Raw genomic sequence first — 19099 nt, forward strand, 5'->3', positions numbered from 1 at the left:
TGTCAATGAAAGTGTATATCCGAAGACATTGCGGGAAACTCGAGAGGAAATTGCAGGAGCCCTGGTTGAAATTTACGAGTCGTCCTTAAATATAAGAGAGGAGCAGGAAGACTGGAGGGTGGCAAATGTTGTGCCTCTTTTCAAGAAGGGCTGCAGGGAAAATGCTGGGAACGATAGGCTGGCTCCATGGAAGGAAGCAGAGGGTGATGGTGGAAGGTTGCTTCTCGGACTGGAAGACTGTGACTAGTGGTGTGCCTCAGGTTTCGGTGCTGGATCCTTTACTGTTTGTCATCTACATCAATGGTTTGGATGAGAACATACAAGGCAAGATTATCAAGTTTGCTGATCATACTAAAGTGAGTGGTTTTGCAGATAGTGAAGATTGTTGTGAAAGATTGCAGCAGGATCTGGATCGATTGGCCAGGTGGGAAAAAGCTTTTGAAAGGCAAATGGAGACAAAGTGCCATATTCCAAAGAAGAAAACCAATTTCTACATAAAGATGTTATCCCACAGATTTCCCTTGAATCATTTGTCCAACATTTTTAGATTGTCACACCTTGAACCATCTGCGAAGATGAACAGCTCTTTCCACAAATTATCACAAGAAAAAAAAGTCACAGCATTTATGTTAATTTCAGACTGAGGAAGAATTTAAAATCGTTGAAGGCAACAGGTTATAGAAATAAAAGCAGGTTACATAATTCTGACAATATTTGTGAATTTGCTTCATGTTGAAAGACATGTTTATATTCATGAACATGTCCATCTTGCTAATTTGAGTGCAGGTTGAAAGTTAAAGAGCTGATATCACATATTATCATTTATATTGATCACAAAATATCATCAAACAGATTGAAGGAATGTTATTTTCCAAATTTTGGTGCACTGTAAGATTCGGAAGGGCAAACGTCAGGTGACTGACTAAATCATCCACTAAGTGCTGGAGTTTCACTGTTCATGGTGTGTCCCAGTTGAAGGCTCGTTTCCATTGAAGTCATGGAGGCACCATTGATTGCTCCGCTAGATTCAGCCCCATGACAAATGCAACATTCCACAACAAAATCTCACACGCACATTCTTTGAAATGTTTCTGAGAATAATGTAAAGGGGTAAAACTGAAGCAAAGGATGTGTTGACATCAGCGACAAACAGCGCACACGTTTTGGTACTTCGGGAATGATGTGAAGCCCACACCAGATACAAGCTCCAGATTGTTCACATTCGGGGGAACTTGAAACCGGAACTTCTGTATCAGAGTGGTAAAGAACAGGAAGAGCTCCACCCTGGCCAGGGTTTCTCCAGCACAGGCCCTGCATCCTGCAAAGGCACAAAGATGTCAACGTAGCCCCACAAAAACAACGTTTGATTGATTGATTTAAAGATACAGCATGGAAACAGATCATTGGCCCACTGACTTCACGCTAACCATCGATGTTCTATATTATCCCATCCGCTCCCTGCACACTAGGGGCAATTCTACATTGGTCATTTAACCTGCAAACCGCATGTCTCTGGGATGTGGGAAGAAACCGAAGGAACCGGAGGAAAACCATTAGAAAGAAGAAGGGTCCCTACCTGAAATGTCAGCTGTCCATTCTATCCACAAATGCTGCCTGACACACCAATTTCCCATGTTTTAGGTTAAGATTCAATAAGAATCTCAGCTGCTACTTTTTAACACAATGGGTGCTGGGTAGATGGAACGAGCTGGCAGAAAAGGTAGTTGAGGCAGGAACTACAACAACATTTAAAAGACATTTAAATAGGTACATGGATAGGATTTTTTTGTGGGATATGGGCCAAATGTGTGCAAATGGGACTAGATGCGGCATCTGGGTCAGCATGGACAGGTTGGGCTGTTTCCTGGGCCTGTTTCCATGTTGTATGATTCTATGACTCTATTTCCATCATCCTCCGATCTTTATTTTACTCAGGCAAATGACTTGCCATAAATATTGCATTTCCCTCCATTAGTTAAGCTTAGGGCCGGGGGAAATTTAGTTTAGATTTTCATTGTGATATGTACCGAGGTACAGTGAAAAGCTTTTGTTTGCTTGCTATCCAGTCAAAGGTAAGACTATACATGAATACAATCAAGCCGTTCACAGAGTGCAGATAAAGGATAAAGGGTACATTAAAGAATAAAAAGTGTAAAGTCCAAAAGAATGTAAAATCTTCCAGCGTAGAGTGCAAACATGGAGAAACGCCTTACCCATGGAGAATGGAGCAAAAGCATCTCTCTTCACAAACTTCCCGTCAGCATCCAGAAAGTTGGAAGGGTTAAAGTCTCTTGGGTTTTCCCACTGAGTTTTATCGAAAAGCACCGAGGTCAGCAAGGGGATCACGGGAGTGTCCTGAAAATATAATTTACAATCGCTGTTGGTATTCTGTTTGTAAAGCATTGCTGAAAATACGTGCACAAGAATTAACAATCTTGGCAACATTTCCACTCTTCTACCTCTGCTACACCACCAATTTCCATCACTCTGCCAGCCTCTTCACCCTCAGTGACATTAACCTCTGGAATTCTTTCTCGAAACTTCCCAGTCTCTCTACCTCTCACTCCCCTTAAAGATCCTTCTTAAGACCTCCTTATCCCCAATATCTCATTCAGGGGGGCAGTGATAAAATGTTGGCAGGTAAAGTTCCAGAGACAGACCCTGGGATTTTTAACCCAGGATTTTTAACCCAGGATGTGGGCATTGTGGCAAGGTCAGGTGGTATTTGCCCATCCCTAAATGCCCCTGACCTGAGGAAACAGCGAGGAGTCGATAACTATTTTGTGCAGATGTCCGCACCAGGTATATGTCCACACCCACAATGATTTTCTCGATTTGAACTTGCATTTATCTTTCCCCTTGAAGTTAATGTCATTCATGACTAATAAAACATCCTCCTCATTGCAGTAGTAATGTGATCTTATGTTTTAACAAGTTATTACTTCAAGGAAAATTCAGTAAATAAACAAGACAGGAGTATACAGACACCAAATGGCATTTTAAGAGAGATAAATGTCCTACCAAGCTGAATGTTTTCAGATGAACTCTGCTATAAAAGTTTCACCAGTGTACAAGTTATCTATCCACTCACTCCATCAACTTTCTTTCAAAAGCAGTCAATACACCAGAGATGATGTTATATAAAACTACACAAATAAATTTATGAGCCCAAGACATCAGCAATCCACTTGTTCCATCCCTGGAGTAAATATCACAATATCAGGAGCCAATGAGCCACCCACTTCCTTTATCTACCTTTGGGATGAAATATCCTTGAAAGTTTACGTCTGCTGTTGTTGAATGCATGATGTTCATTGGGACAATGTTGCCAAATCTCTGGACTTCATGGATCACCGCGTTGGTGTAGGGCAAACTCGTCCGGTCTTCAGCTCTGGGAGACCGTTCTGACCCAATGATACTGATGATTTCCTCGTGAACTTTCTCTGGAAACCAAGGGCATTGTTAAAGCACTGGGCGACAGGGCTAGAGCTGGGATTCACACACGGGACGCACAGTAATCAATCAGACCGCTCCTCACCCTGTACGTGGGGGTACTTCATCATCAGCAGCATGGCCCAACGAAGTGTGGTGGAAGTTGTCTCCATCCCAGCACCAAACAGGTTGACTGTCGTGTAGAGCAGATTCTTTTCATGGAAATATGTGTTTGGATTACGTGACTCCTGCAGTAGATTAACAGAGCAAAGACCCAGAAATTACGTTGGGACCAGGAGTACACACCAGAGGCCCTTCGGCCCACTGACTCCACGCTGACCATTATTCACCTGTTTACACCAGTTCTATGTTATCCCACGTTGGCATCCACTCCCTACACCAGGAGCAATTTACAGAACGCAAATAACCCACAAACCCAGGTGTCTTTGGGATGTGGGGGGAAAGTGGGTTCCGCAGAGTAAACCAACGTGATCTCATGAGAACCTGCAAATATCACACAGATTGACAATAGACAATAGGTGCAGGAGTAGGCCATTCGGCCCTTCGAGCCAGCACCACCATTCAATGTGATCACGGCTGATCATTCTCAATCAGTACCCCGTTCCTGCCTTTTCCCCATATGCCCTGACCACGCTATCCTTAAGAGCTCTATCTAGCTCTCTCTCTCAAATGAATTTAGAGAATTGGCCTCCACTGCCTTCTGAGGCAGAGAATTCCACAGATTCACAAATCTCTGACTGAAAAAGTTTTTCCTCATCTCCGTTCCAAATGGCCTGCCCCTTATTCTTAAACTGTGGCCCCTGGTTCTTGACTCCCCCAACATTGGGAACATGTTTCCTGCTTCTAACGTGTCCAACCCCTTAATAATCCTACATGTTTCAATAAGATCCCCTCTCATCCTTCTAAATTCCAGTGTATACAAGCCTAGTCGCTCCAGTCTTTCAACATATGACAGTCCCAGACTGCACCCGAGGTCAGGATCGAGTCTCCGGCGTTGTGAGGCAGCTACTGTACCGGTAATGCCACTGTACTGACCTATCCTGTCACCACCAGCTTCGTTAAATGCCACCATTGCCAGCAAATCAATAATGTTCGAGCTCAGTTGAATAGCTACAGTTTCTTTGAAGCAAACCTATTATACAAAATCTACCTCTTCTTAAAGGGGAGGTGTGGAGTCCATACCTGGCGCTGTTTTAACAAGAACATATCGATGAAGCCCCTTGGGTTGTTTGCATCTAGTGTCTGATCATTTTCATTTATAAGGTTGTTGATGATTCCACAATTTGACCTAGTATTTTGCAGCAATTTCTTGCGAGAGCCAAGAAGAAATCCCAGTATAGGAAATGCATTGTAAATCTATGACATAAAATCACGAGTATTAACATCAAAGCAAACAATTGATAGCCAATACCAGAAATCTACAGATAGCCAATACCTGGTCTACAGGTAATAAAGGTATAAAATCTTTAAAATTTAGGAATTATTCAAAGATTGATTGTGCTTTTTAGGTTTACTTTAATTTAGAGAAACAGTGCAGAAACAAGCTCTTCATGTCCACACTGACCAACGAACCCCACACATTAACACTATCCTACACATACCAGGGACATTTTACACTTACTGTATAGCAAGTATACAATAGACAATAGACAATAGACAATAGGTGCAGGAGTAGGCCATTCAGCCCTTCGAGCCAGCACCGCCATTCAATGCGATCATGGCTGATCACTCTCAATCAGTACCCCGTTCCTGCCTTCTCCCCATACCCCCTAACTCCGCTATCCTTAAGAGCTCTATCCAGCTCTCTCTTGAAAGCATCCAACGAACTGGCCTCCACTGCCTTCTGAGGCAGAGAATTCCACACCTTCACCACCCTCTGACTGAAAAAGTTCTTCCTCATCTCCGTTCTAAATGGCCTACCCCTTATTCTTAAACTGTGGCCCCTTGTTCTGGACTCCCCCAACATTGGGAACATGTTATCTGCCTCTAATGTGTCCAATCCCCTAATTATCTTATATGTTTCAATAAGATCCCCCCTCATCCTTCTAAATTCCAGTGTATACATGCCCAATCGCTCCAGCCTTTCAACATACGACAGTCCCGCCATTCCGGGAATTAACCTAGTGAACCTACGCTGCACACCCTCCATAGCAAGAACATCCTTCCTCAAATTTGGAGACCAAAACTGCACACAGTACTCCAGGTGCGGTCTCACCAGGGCCCGGTACAACTGTAGAAGGACCTCTTTGCTCCTATACTCAACTCCTCTTGTTACGAAGGCCAACATTCCATTGGCTTTCTTCACTGCCTGCTGTACCTGCATGCTTCCTTTCATTGACTGATGCACTAGGACACCCAGATCTCGTTGAACTCCCCCTCCTCCTAACTTGACACCATTCAGATAATAATCTGCCTTTCTATTCTTGCTTCCAAAGTGAATAACCTCACACTTATCTACATTAAACTGCATCTGCCATGTATCCGCCCACTCACACAACCTGTCCAAGTTACCCTGCAGCCTTATTGCATCCCAAGCCAATTAATCTACAAACCAGTACGTATTTGGAGTGTGGGAAGAAACCAAAGATCTCAGAGAAAACCCATGCGGTCAAACTCCATACAAACAACACCCGTGGTTGGGATCGAACCTGGGTCTCTAGCGCTGCAAGTGCTGGAAGGTAGCAACTCTACCACTGTGCCACCATGTGCCCTAAGTGCTAAGACTAATTATATATCTGGAATTTGTTTTTTATTGTCATTGTTGTGCTTATCAGGAATATAATGTCTGAAAGCCCAGGTCCCATTGAGCCCCAAGGGTCAAGTCCACCCAACCATCTCCCTCTGTCAAACCACAGGGTTGGGACACAGTGAATCAGCTGTTCCTCAGACAACATGTGACAAACAAGTTGATGACTCAGTCGGACAAGCAGCTTTTTCTTGTGAATTGAGGGACAGATACTTAGAGACCCCAATTAAATCAATGATGGAAGGCTGTTTATCGGACTGGAAAGCCGTGACTAGTGGTGTGCCCAAAGAGTAGGTGCTGGGCCCACTGTTGATTGTCATCTACGTCACCGATTTGGATGAGAAGCTAGAAGGCACATTTAGCAAGTTTGCAGAGGTGGTGGAGAAGGTTATCAACAATTACAGCAGGAACTTGATCAGCAGGTAAGTGGAGTTCAATTCAGATAAGTGCTCGGTATTGCATTTTCGGATGTCATACCAGGGTAGGATTTTCACAGTGAATGCTAGGGCCCTGGGGAGTGTTGCAGAATGGAGGGACCAAGGGGTACCAGTACATAGTTCCCGATACTGGCAAAACAGGTAGACGGGGTGGTGAATAAGGCTATTGGAATGTCGTCTCTTCATCAGTAAGGGCATTGAGTATAGAGGTTATGCAAGATATTGGTGAGGCCAATATTGAAGAATTTTGTTCAGTTTTCGTGACCCTGGAGTTGGAAAGATGCCTTTAATCTGGAAACCTTGCAGAAAAGTTACCAGGATGTTACCAGAACTCAAGGGACTGTGTTAAATGGAGTGGTTATGCAGTGTAATCGCAAATTTTTAACTTTTCCATTGTCCTCTTTTCCAGTTGCCATTAATACACAGGTACAGTAGGAATGATCTTACCCAGACCCAATAGAACAGATCTTCCAGTCGTTATTTCCAGTTTAGTTGGTTGTTTATTGAGGTAGTTGTACAAACAAAAAGATGAACGTGCCAGGTTTTCCTAATTCTGCACGCAAGTTGTAGCTGGTTACTCTGTCCCTCGTCTAGTGACAACTGTATGCGTTCCCTCTACCTGTGCCTGCCCTTTCCTGTCACCTATGCCCCTACATATACATATATACGCATCTAATGACTGCCCCCAAGTGTCCAAAATAATACTGCAAAATATATCTAAGCAAAATAATATGATATGTCAACAATAAACATAAATGGCACCTACATGCAGGCTAAGACATTATTCATAACGTTATAAATCATGTAATAGGAGCGGATTCAGGCCATTCAGCCCATCAAGTCTACATTCCTGTTTTGTATTCTAGCCCTCTTGCAATAAATGATCTTGAAAAAAATATTCCTTGGAGCATTGAAGATTGAGAGGTGATCTTACAGAGTTGTTTAAAATCATGAGGGGCTTAGACGCAGAGACCAGGTGGGAGCTGCGATGCGGAGACCATGAGGGGTGAGCTCCAAGGCGGAGTCAGGGCGCGTCTGTATTTGGCACCTATGGGGTAACATTTTGACACAGATGGTGGTACGTCTATAGAACAAGCTTCTGGAGGATGTAGTTGGCGCAGGTACTTTAACAATAAGTAAAACGTATTCATACAGGTTTGGAAATAGGGAAGGTTTAGAGTGATAAGAGTCCAATGCGGACAAATGGGACTTGCTTCGATAGGCATCTAGGTCAGGTTTGCCAAAGAGCTCGTTTTTGTGCTCTTTGACTCTATGACTCTTCTGGGGCCTCTTGCAAATGAGCATTTATTGGAAAATATCTGCAATCTCAGTGAAAGATAAGGTTTACCTGTATCGTAGGGGAACCAGCAAGTTGTATGTTTTCATTAATTCCTTTGACTAAAATGTTGAACCTTTCATCGTCGTAATCAAATCTATCACCAAAAACTATCGAGCAGATTATATTGGCCACTGCAGCGTTCAACTTGAAGGTTGGATTAAATTCTTGGCCTGAAGAAATACACATCATTCACGTTAGTGACAAACAGTGTAAACCAATTCACATTTATAAGGCATCCTGATCAGTCTCTTTTTACTGATGTCTGACACTTGACTTCAGTGGCAAGTTTTAAATGTTGCTTTTAATGCAGTAATTCTTCAAGGGCTAAGAGACATATCAAGAGGGCAGAACCCTGGTGGTTATGTTACCAGGGAAGTATTTGGAAGCATGGAGGTCTGTGCCAGAGAAATGAGTTCAAATCCCACAGGAGAATAGAAATTCAATGAGTAGGCGGCCTCCAGCTGGGATCGACCTTGAAGACTCCGGTCGCAGGGCCTGGACTTACCATCTCGGAGGCTTCGGCCGTGGGCCCTGTAGACCGCAACATCGGGAGTTCGCAGGTCCCTGGCTGGCGACCGGCTTTTGGGAGCTCCAGCCGTAGCAGCTTCGACCGCCCCGAAGCGCGAGGTACGATCGACCCGCTCGCAGGCCCTTCATCGCCCTGCTTGGCTCGGCCGCGGCACTTTCCATCGCCCGGTGGGGGCTCAGGTCTTTCATCGGCCTGCTCGGCTCAGCTCGGCCCTGGGACTTTCCATCACCCAGTGGGGGCTCAGGACTTTCATCGGCCTGCTCGGCTCGGCCCTGGGACTTTCCATCGCCCAGTGGGGACTTCAAAAAGTTGGGAGCCTCGATCACCTCGTGGCACCACGGGAGAAGAATGAGGAGGAGATAAGACTTTTCTTTGCCTTCCATCACAGTGAGGGTGTGCCTAGAGCAATCACTGTGATGGCTGTTTGTGTAAAAATTGTATCTGTGTGTCCTGTGCTTTTTGTTGTCTACTGCCGGACCCTGACGTGAGAGGACGCTGGCGTTGTTTATTCGCCGCTTTTCCGTTAGGATAGTTTGTCTGTTTGTTTTTATGTTGATTGTTTTTGTAAAGCGCTTTGAGCACCCGATAAGGCGCTATATAAAATAAATGCTTATTATTATTATTATTATTATTAATAAATCTGAAACAGATTACTGGAATCAGTAATGGGGATGATGAACTTATGAGAGTTTTTAAAACAATTCATCGGGATCTGAGGCTAAATGCAAATTAGAGGAACAGTATCTCATATTTCGCTTGTCCAGCTAACAATCCAGTGTTTTGAATGTTGAATAATGATTACTCTAACTTCAAATAACCCCGGCATTCCCTCTCTCTCCATCCCTCCCCCACCCAAGTCACACCACCTTCGCGTTCTCACCCAGAAAACAGTTAACAATGGCCTGTTTCCTTTATCATCTTTACTTTTTTCCATAATTTTCATTCATTTGTTCCATATCTCTCTACATCACCATTGATATTTCATGTTTCCCATTCCCATGAATCTCAGTCTGAAGAAGGATCTCAACCCTAAATGTCACCCATTCTTTCTCTCCAGAGAGGCTGCCTATCCCGCTGAATTACTCCAGCATTTTGTGTATATCTTCTGGTTCACTGATGAACTTCACAGAGGAAATTTGCCATCCTTTCCCAGTCCAGTTGATGTACAACACATTCTTGAATGTAGCTGATACTTAACTGTTTCCTCAGTTCCTCAATTCCAATTCTGGAAACACTCAACAGGTCAGGTAGCATCTTTGGAGAGTGTACCAGTTAGCAGGATTAACTTGGGGTAGAACTAACACAAAGCGATGAATTGAACGGTCGTTTTCTTGAATAGATATTTATTGCATTCCTTATGAATCTTAAATTATAAATTATTAGAAGTAGGCAGAGGAGAGTCGATCATTCTGCCTCCTCATTTAGATTCACCTTTGTGGGATTCAAACATTTCAATGAGGAAATGGGTTTCTTCAGTGATTTTATCTTCGATAGTTTTCCTGCCCATTCCAAAGTCCCGCAGAGTGGATATGGCGAACCTTCGCATGTATCGCATATTCGCCATGACCTAAGATGATGCCTGCAATTAGATCCATCAATGTGACAACTTGTCGAAGCAACTTACAATCAAGGTAAAAGTGAGCCTCTCTTTTATATGATATTCAGAACCTTGCAAGGGGTGACATAGAATCAGGAGATGTAGAGTCAGTATGGACAGAACTGAGGAATTGTAAGGGTAAAAATACCCAAATGGGAGTTATTTACAGGTCCCCAAACAGTAGCCAGGACATAGGGTGCAAGTTGAATCAAGAGTTAAAATTGGCATGTCGCAAATGTAATGCTACGGTGGTTATGGGAGATTTCAACATGCAGGTAGACTGGGTAAATCAGGTTGGTACTGGACCCCAAGAAAGGGAGTTTGTGGAGTGCCTCCGAGAGCAGCTTGTACTGGAGCCTACCAGGGAAAAGGCAATTCTGGATTTAGTGTTACGTAATGAACCGGATTTGATAAGGGATCTCAAGGTAAAAGAGCCATTAGGAGGTAGTGATCATAACATGATGTTTTAATCTACAATTTGAGAGAGAGAAGGGAAAATCGGAAGTCTTAGCACTACAGTTAAACAAAGGGGACTATGGAGGCATAAGGGAGGAGCTGGACAGAGTTGACTGGAAAGAGACCCTAGCAGGGAAGATGGTGGAACAACAATGGGAGGTATTTCTGGGAATAATACAGAAGGTGCAGGATCAGTTCATTCCAAAGAGGAAGAAAGATTCTAAGGGGAGTAAGAGGCGACCGTGGCTGACAAGGGAAGTCAAGGACAGTATAAACATAAAAGAGAAGTATAACATAGAGGAGTGGGAAGCCAGAGGATTGGGACTCTTTTAAAGAGCATCCGAAGATAACTAAAAAGGCAATACGGGGAGAAAAAATGAGGTACAAACGTAAGCTGGCCAAGAATACAAAGGATAGTAAAAGCTTCTTTAGGTATGTGGGGAGGAAACAAATAGTTAAGACAAATGTGGGTCTCTTGAAGACAGAAGCAGGTGAATTTATTAAGGGGAACAAGGAAATGGCAGACGAGTTGAATAGGTACTTTGGATCTATCTTCACTAAGGAAGACACAAACAATCTCCAAGATGTTCTAGTGCCCAGAGATGCTAGGGTGATGGAGGAACTGAAGGAAATTCACATTAGGCGGGAAACGGTGTTGGGTAGGCTGATGGAACTGAAGGTTGAAAAATCCCCAGGGCCTGATGATCTGTATCCCAGGGTAATTAAGAAAGTGGCTCTAGAAATCATGGATGCATTGGTGATCATTTTCTAATGTTCTATAAATTTAGGATCAGTTCCTGTGGATTGGAGGGTAGCTAATGTTATCCCACTTTTTAAGAAAGGAGGAGAGAGAAAACAAGAAATTATAGACTAGTTAGCCTGACTTCGGTGGTGGGGAAGATGCTGGAGTTAATTATAAAAGAAGAAATTGCGGAACATTTGGACAGCAGTAACAGGATCGTTCCGAGTCAGCACGGATTTACAAAGGGGAAATCATGCTTGACTAATCTTCTGGAATGTTTTGAGGACGTAACTGGGAAAATGCACAAGGGAGAGCCAGCGGATGTCGTGTACCTGAACTTTCGGAAAGCCATCAGTCTGAAGAAGGGTCTTAACCCGAAACGTCACCCATTCCTTCTCTCCAGAGATGCTGCCTGACCCGCTGAGTTACTCCAGCATTTTGTGATACCTTCGATTTGTACCAGTATCTGCAGTTACTTTCCTTCAGAAAGCCTTCAATAAGGTTCCACATAGGAGATTAGTGGGCAAAATTAGAGCACATGGTATTGGGGGTGGGGTACTGACATGGATAGAAAATTGTTTGGCAGACAGGAAACAAAGAGTATGGATAAATGGGTCCCTTTCAGAATGGCAGGCAGTGACTAGTGGGGTACCGCAAGGCTCGGTGGTGGGACCGCAGCTATTTACAAGACATTAATGACTTAGATGAAGGGATTAAAAGTAACATTAGCAAATTTGCAGATGACACAAAGCTGGGTGGCAGTGTGAAGTGTGAGGAGGATGCTACGAGGATGCAGGGTGACTTGGACAGGTTGTGTGAGTAGGCAGATGCATGGCAGATGCAGTTTAATGTGGATAAATGTGAGTTTTTCCAGTTTGGTGGTAAGAACAGGAAGGCAGATTATTATCTGAATGGTGTCAAGTTAGGAATAGGGGAAGTACAACGAGATCGGTCCTAGTTCATCAGTCATCGAAAGTAAGCATGCAGCTACAGCAGGCAGTGAAGAAAGCTAATGGAATATTGGCCTTCATAACAAGAGGAGTTGAGTATAGGAGCAAAGAGGTCCTTCTGCAGTTGTACAGGGCCCTAGTGAGACCACACCAGGAGTATTGTGCGCAGTTTTGGTCTCCAAATTTGAGGAAAGACGTTCTTACTATTGAGGGAGTGCAGCATAGGTTCACGAGGTTAATTCCCTGAATGACGGGACTGTCGTATATTGAAAGACTGGAGCGACTGGGCTTTAGATGGATGAGAGGGGATCTTATTGAAACATTTAAGATTGTTAAGGGATTGGATAAGCTAGAGGCAGGAAACATGTTCCCAATGTTGGGGGAGTCCCAGAACCAGGGGCCACAGTTTAAGAGTAAGGGGTAGGCCATTTAAAATGGTGGTGAGGAAAAACGTTTTCACGCAGAGTTGTGAATTTGTGGAACTCTCTGCCTCAGAAGGGATTGGAGGCCAATTCCCTGGATGCTTTCAAGAGAGAGTTAGATAGATCTCTTAATGATAGCGGAGTCAAGGGATATGGGGAGAAGGCAGGAACAGGGTACTGATTGTGGATGATTAGCCTTGATCATGGTGAATGGCGGTGCTGGCTCGAAGGGCCAAATGGTCGTCTCCTGCACCTATTGTCTATAAATGACACCATTTTAATAGAAAACAGTGGACCAAGAATGAAAGAATTATTTCAATGTAGTGCAGAACAGAGAACATAGAGGATAGAACAGTGCAGCACAGGAATAGACCCTTCGACCCACAGTGTCTGTGTCGAACATGATGCCAAATTAACATAACCACATCTACCTGTATCCCTCCATTCCCCGTCCGATCACGTGTCTGTCTGTCCCAAATGACACAATCATGTCTGCTACCATCACCATCCCACAATGCATTGCAGGCATCCACCTCTCTCTGTGTAAAAAAACTTGCCTTGCATTTCTCCTTTAAACCTTCTCTCCTTTAAAGTGATGCAGTCAACTTCCTGAACCTCACAAATATTTCCTTTTACTTTTAATAGCCAAGAAAGAGAATAGATTACGTAAATAGTGGGATTTTCAGGGAATGTTCTGAGAGCCAGCAGACAGGCTGAATGATCTCATAGTTGAAAGAAAGATACTATACCTCCTCAGACTAAGTTACAGTCAGCCTGAGATTGTGTGACAAAAATAGTGAAAGTGAGAAAGATACGAGTTATTAGTTAAAATTGGAAAAGAGGGTGTTTGGTTTACAGACACAGCATGGAAACAGGCCCCTCAGGCCATGGAGTCTGCGCCGACTAACGACCACCCTGGACACTAGTTCTATGTTAGACCTGTTTTACATCCTACATACGTGGGCAATGTTCAATTATCCCACAAACCTGAATGCCTTTGGAGTGTGAGAGGAAACTGGAGCACTCACAGCAAACCCACACGGTCACAGGGACAATAGACAATAGGTGCAGGAGTAGGTCATTCGGCCCTTCGAGCCAGCACCACCATTCAATGTGATCATGGCTGATCATTCTCAATCAGTACCCCGTTCCTGCCTTCTCCCCATACCCCCTGACTCCGCTATCCTTAAGAGCTCTATCTAGCTCTCTCTAGTATGCATTCAGATAATTGGCCTCAACTGCCTTCTGAGGCAGAGAATTCCACAGATTCACAACTCTCTGACTGAAAAAGTTTTTCCTCATCTCCGTTCTAAATGGCCTACCCCTTATTCTTAAACTGTGGCCCCTGGTTCTGGACTCCCCCAACATTGGGAACATGTTTCCTGCCTCGAACGTGTCCAACCCCTTAATAATCATACCTTTTCAATGAGATCCCCTCTCATCCTTCTAAATTCCAGTGTATACAAGCCTAGTCGCTCCAGTCTTTCAACATATGACAGTCCCGCCATTCTGGGAATTAACCTAGTAAACCTACGCTGCACACCCTCAATAGCAAGAATATCCTTCCTCAAATTTGGAGACCAAAACTGCACACAGTACTCTAGGTGCGGTCTCACTAGGGTCCTGTACAACTGCAGAAGGACCTCTTTGCTCCTATATTCAACTCCTCTTGTTATGAAGGCCAACATTCCATTGGCTTTCTTCACAGCCTGCTGTACCTGCATGCTTCCTTTCAGTGACTGATGCACTAGGACAACCAGATCTCGTTTTACGTCCCCTTTTCCTAACTTGACACCATTCAGATAATAATCTGCCTTCCCATTCTTACCACCACAGTGGATAACCTAACTCTTATCCACATTAAACTGCATCTGTCATGCGTCCCCCCACTCACACAACCTGTCCAAGTCACCCAGCAACATAATAGCATCTTCCTCACAGTTCACACTGCCACCCAGCTTTGTATCATCTGCAAATTTGCTAATGGTACTTTTAATCCCTTCATCCAAGTCATTGATGTATATTGTAAATAGCTGCAGTCCCAGCACCAAGCCTTGTGGTACCCCACTGGTCACTGCCTGCCATTCTGAAAGGGACCCATTTATCCCCACTCTTTGCTTTCTGTCTGTCAACCAATTTTCTATCCATGTCAGTACCCTTCCTCCAATACCATGCGCTCTAATTTTGCCCACCAATCTCCTATGTGGGACCATGTCGAAGGCTTTCTGAAAGTCGAGGTACACCACATCCACCGGCTCTCCCCTGTCAATTTTCCGAGTTACATCCTCAATAAATTCCAGAAGATTAGTCAAGCATGATTTCCCCTTCGTAAATCCATGCTGACTCGGAACAATTCTGTTACTGCTATCCAAATGCTCCGCAATTTCGTCTTTTATAATTGACTCCAGCATCTTCCCAACTACTGATGTCAGACTAACTGGTCTATAATTTCCCGTTTTCTCTCTCCCTCCTTTCTTAAAAAGTGGGATAACATTAGCTACCCTTCAATCCACAGGAACTGACCCTGAATCTATAGAACATTGGAAAATGATCACCAATGCGTCCACAATTTCTAGAGCCACCTCCTTAAGTACCCTGGGATGCAGACCATCAGGCCCTGGGGATTCAGTCCCATCGGTCTACCCAAAACATTTTCCTGCCTAATGTGGATTTCCTCCAGTTCCTCCATCACCCTAGGATCTCTGGCCACTAGAACATCGGGGACATTGTTTGTATCTTCCTTAGTGAAGACAGATCCAAAGTACCGGTTCAACTCGTCTGCCATTTCCTTCGCAATCAAACTCATACAGACAGCACCCGAATATCTGGTGCTATAAGGCAGCAACTCTACAGTTGCACCATTTGCCACCCGGTGCTTTATTAGTTTGTGAAGCAGTCTTATATTAAATCACCAAGTGATTGGTTTCATGTATTATGTGATTAAATTTAGCACCGTTTGCTGACGATTGGTTACCAATCTCACTTAAAGAATAACGCGTTGGCCAAAGTCCTTTAAAGCTTTACACCTTAGCAAAATCAAGCATTCAGCAAGACTCCATTTAACTGAACCAAATGAGGATGAAACTAATTGTTAAAAGTTCAACAACAATGCAGATGAGAGTTACCATGACCCTTGAGCACTTCATCAAATATTGGGATGTGACCTCTTCCTCCAAACACATCGGGATGGTTGATGAGTGCATCCTTCACGGTCTCGTATCCAGTCAAGACCACAGCCTTCATGGTTCCAAGCTTGATGCTGAAGATTGGGCCGTACTTCTCAGACAGCTTAAACAGGAGGAACAAGATCCCATGAACAATTAATAACTTTCTTTATTCTTTAAATGGATTAATTCATTGGATGTGGCCAACCCTTTGATATATCGTCTATTCCTCATTAACCTCCAAATCTCCAGTCTGAAGCGGTGGAGTTGCTGCCTTACCGCACCGGAGACCTGGGTTCGATCCTGACCACGGGTGCTATCTGCACAGAGTTTGCACGTTCGCCCCGTGGCCGCATTGCTTTTCTCCAAGTTAGCTTTTGGTCAGCGGTTGTTCGCCAGATTGGAGGAAGGCAAATTCTGGTGTTCCCCAGTGATTGGATTCGTAGCTATTTTGCTTTTTGATCCTTTGTTCCTCCAAGCCTGGACTTGGAGGAACAAAGCACAATTTCTAAATGTTCCAGACAGAATGACACAGAACTTTGTTCAGAGGGTTCATGTTCAAATGAAATGTGTGCCCAAGTGATTTTACAGAGAGTGGTGACTGCATGGACGCACTGCCAGGGTTGGTGGTGGAGACAGATACAACAGTGGCGTTTCAGATAGGTTAAACTTGGTCTAGTTTAAACTAAAAGGGAAATTGTCAAGCTTATTCAATAAGCAGCATTTCCATGTCATTTCTGAGAGTCTAGCCTGGAAAACGTTTCCCTGGGACACATCTCCAGTCTTGTGAAACTCTCAATGTTTTTATTAATCTTATTATTTATTATTGCCAACTCTGTGGAAAGTTTGTTTGAGTGCTATCCAGACATATCATACATGCGTGCAGTCACGCCATACACAATACCACGGGGTGTGGACGAAGTACAATACCGCAGTCTATCGTGTTACAGCGTTATAGCGCAGTGTTACAGAGACATAGTCGAGGCACTGTGCACCGGGACATTCTGGTAAATTGTAAAAACACTGATACTTGCAGACTGAGTGGCTAAGGTGATCATAGGTGCCGGTAGAAACTGAAGGACATTGAAGAAACAAGGCACTGCAGATGCTGGTTTACATAAAAGATAGAGTCTGAAGGAGGGTCCCGATTCGAAATGTTCCCTGTCTATCTTCTCCAGAGATGCTGCCCGACCCGCTGGGACCCAGGTCGGATCGAGGGCTTTCTCGTTTGTGGTTGAGAAAGTGGGATAACAAAGAGCGAGTGTGAAGATAGACACAAAATGTTGGAGTAACTCAACGGGTCAGGCAGCGTCGCTGGAGAAAAGGAATAGGTGCGGTTTCGAGTCGGAACCCTTCTTCAGACAGATGAAGGCTTCGACCTATTATTTTTCTCCAGAGATGCTGCCTATCACGCTGAGTTACTCCAGCACTGTGTTTTAAACGTGGTTGATGTTTAAAGCGATTCAGTATGGAAACAGGCCCTTCGGTCCAACGAGTCCATGTCGACCTACAATTGCCCCTTCACACTAGTTCCATGTGTAGAAAGGAACTACAAATGCTGATTGACACTGGAGATAGACACAACGGGCTGGAGTAACCCAGCAGGTCGGGCAGCATTTCCGGAGAAATGAGGTGTCGAGTTTAAACGTCACGTCTCCCTTCTCTCCAGCGAGGCTGCCTGACCGTTGAGTTACTCCAGCATTTTCTGTCTATCTTCGCACTAGTTCCATGTTATCCCACTTTCTCAACCACTGCCTACGTTATAGAAGCCAAGAAACAGAGGCAAATGAACCTGCAAACACGCGGGACGTGCGAGAACAGCGGGGTCGCAGTGAGAACTTGCAAACTGGGTCAAACCATCGCACCTGGGTCTCTGGCGCTGTCTCCCCGCTGTTCCACCATATCGGACAAGAGCGGGTAACATCTGATTACAAGGAGTGAGTGCTGGAAGTTGTGTAGCTGAGCTCAGGAGTGCTGTGATGTCAGGGTCGGTGAATCTGAGCGGCAGCGACATAGAGACAGCGATGCCTCTGCCAAGCGCTGGGTGCAAGTGGGGAACACAACGATCCCCCATTGCTGCCTCCTCCCGCTCCCTCTTACCTCCATGAGACTCTCGTGGGGCTTCTTCAGATCCAGGAGGTGCAGGTGCCCGATGATGGGCAGAGGAGGGGGTCCCGGGGGGAGGTTGAGCGCTCCAGGGCACTTCGAGCCGCGGCGAAAGTAAAGGAGGAGCGAGAGGGAGAGGGCGCCGAGGATCAGTAAAGTGGCTGCGTCCAGCGGGAAGGCGCTGCCCAACGCCATCTCTGGGCTCCCCTTGACTTCCCACTCCTGCCAGCGACCGCCCCAGAGCAGGGTCCCGGGCCGCAGTCTCTCTCAGCTTCAGCCCCACTCGCGTCTGTTTAAACCCTCCTCCTGAAACCTGACAGTTAAAGGTGTCAGCGGGGGGGAGGCCACCAGAGAGGAGCCGCCTCTTGGCTGCGGATTCAGTAAAGTGGTGCCAGGGCAACTAACGTTGGTGGCGTCTCAGGGCGTGCACGTCTCCGTCTGAGTGAAAGGCAAAGCAGGCAAACGTCAGGAAGCTTGGCTGACCAGGGAAGTTGTGGCGTTGGACAAAAACAAGAAAGGTGCATGGGGCAGGTTTCTGCAGCTGGGGTCAAGTGCAGTCTTGGAGGAGTTCATCAGAAGGGCAAAAAGGGGCCAGGATTCTGCTCTTGGGGGAAGCATTAAGGACAATCCCAAAAGATTTTATTAATACATAAGGGGGAAAGGTAACTCGAGAGAGAGTGAGACCTCTCAGGAATCAACGCGGTCACCTCTGTATGGAGCCACAGGAGATGGGCAAGGTCGTCAATGAGTATTTCCCCTCTGTATTGACCAAGGAGAAAGACAGTAGGACGGAGGAACTTGGGGCAGTCAATGGAAGCGTCTTGAGAGCAGTCAGTGTTACCGTGGAAGAAGTACTGAAGGTACTGTCGTGTTTGAACGTAGACAAATCTCCAGGGCCTGATCTGATATATTCAAGGAGATTGTGGGAAACTAGAGAGGAAATTGCGGGAGCCCTGGTTGAAATTTACGAGTCGTCCTTAAATACAGGAGAGGTGCCGGAAGACTGGAGGGTGGCAAATGTTGTGCCTCTTTTCAAGAAGGGCTGCAGGGAAAATGCTGGGAACTATCGGCCGGTGAGCTTAACATCTGTAGTTGGAAAGTCACTAGAGAGTATTCTGAGGGATAGGACATACAGGCATTTGGATGGGCAAGGGCTGA

General features: G+C 45.0%; 1 protein-coding gene across 1 annotated transcript; it reads right to left on the reverse strand.

The window, feature by feature from the left end:
* Window positions 1–662: 662 nt before the first annotated feature.
* LOC144604052 (cytochrome P450 2K1-like) lies at window positions 663–18492 on the reverse strand. Its single transcript, XM_078418092.1, is given in 10 exon segments — window positions 663–1318; window positions 2214–2355; window positions 3256–3443; window positions 3539–3680; window positions 4636–4809; window positions 7985–8145; window positions 9936–10060; window positions 10062–10083; window positions 15797–15959; window positions 17936–18492. Coding segments are annotated over 10 exon segments (1497 nt in total). The 5' UTR covers window positions 18137–18492; the 3' UTR covers window positions 663–1139.
* Window positions 18493–19099: the final 607 nt, after the last annotated feature.

Source organism: Rhinoraja longicauda, chromosome 21 (genome assembly GCF_053455715.1).
Source record: "Rhinoraja longicauda isolate Sanriku21f chromosome 21, sRhiLon1.1, whole genome shotgun sequence".
In the NCBI taxonomy this organism is placed as follows: domain Eukaryota; kingdom Metazoa; phylum Chordata; class Chondrichthyes; order Rajiformes; family Arhynchobatidae; genus Rhinoraja; species Rhinoraja longicauda.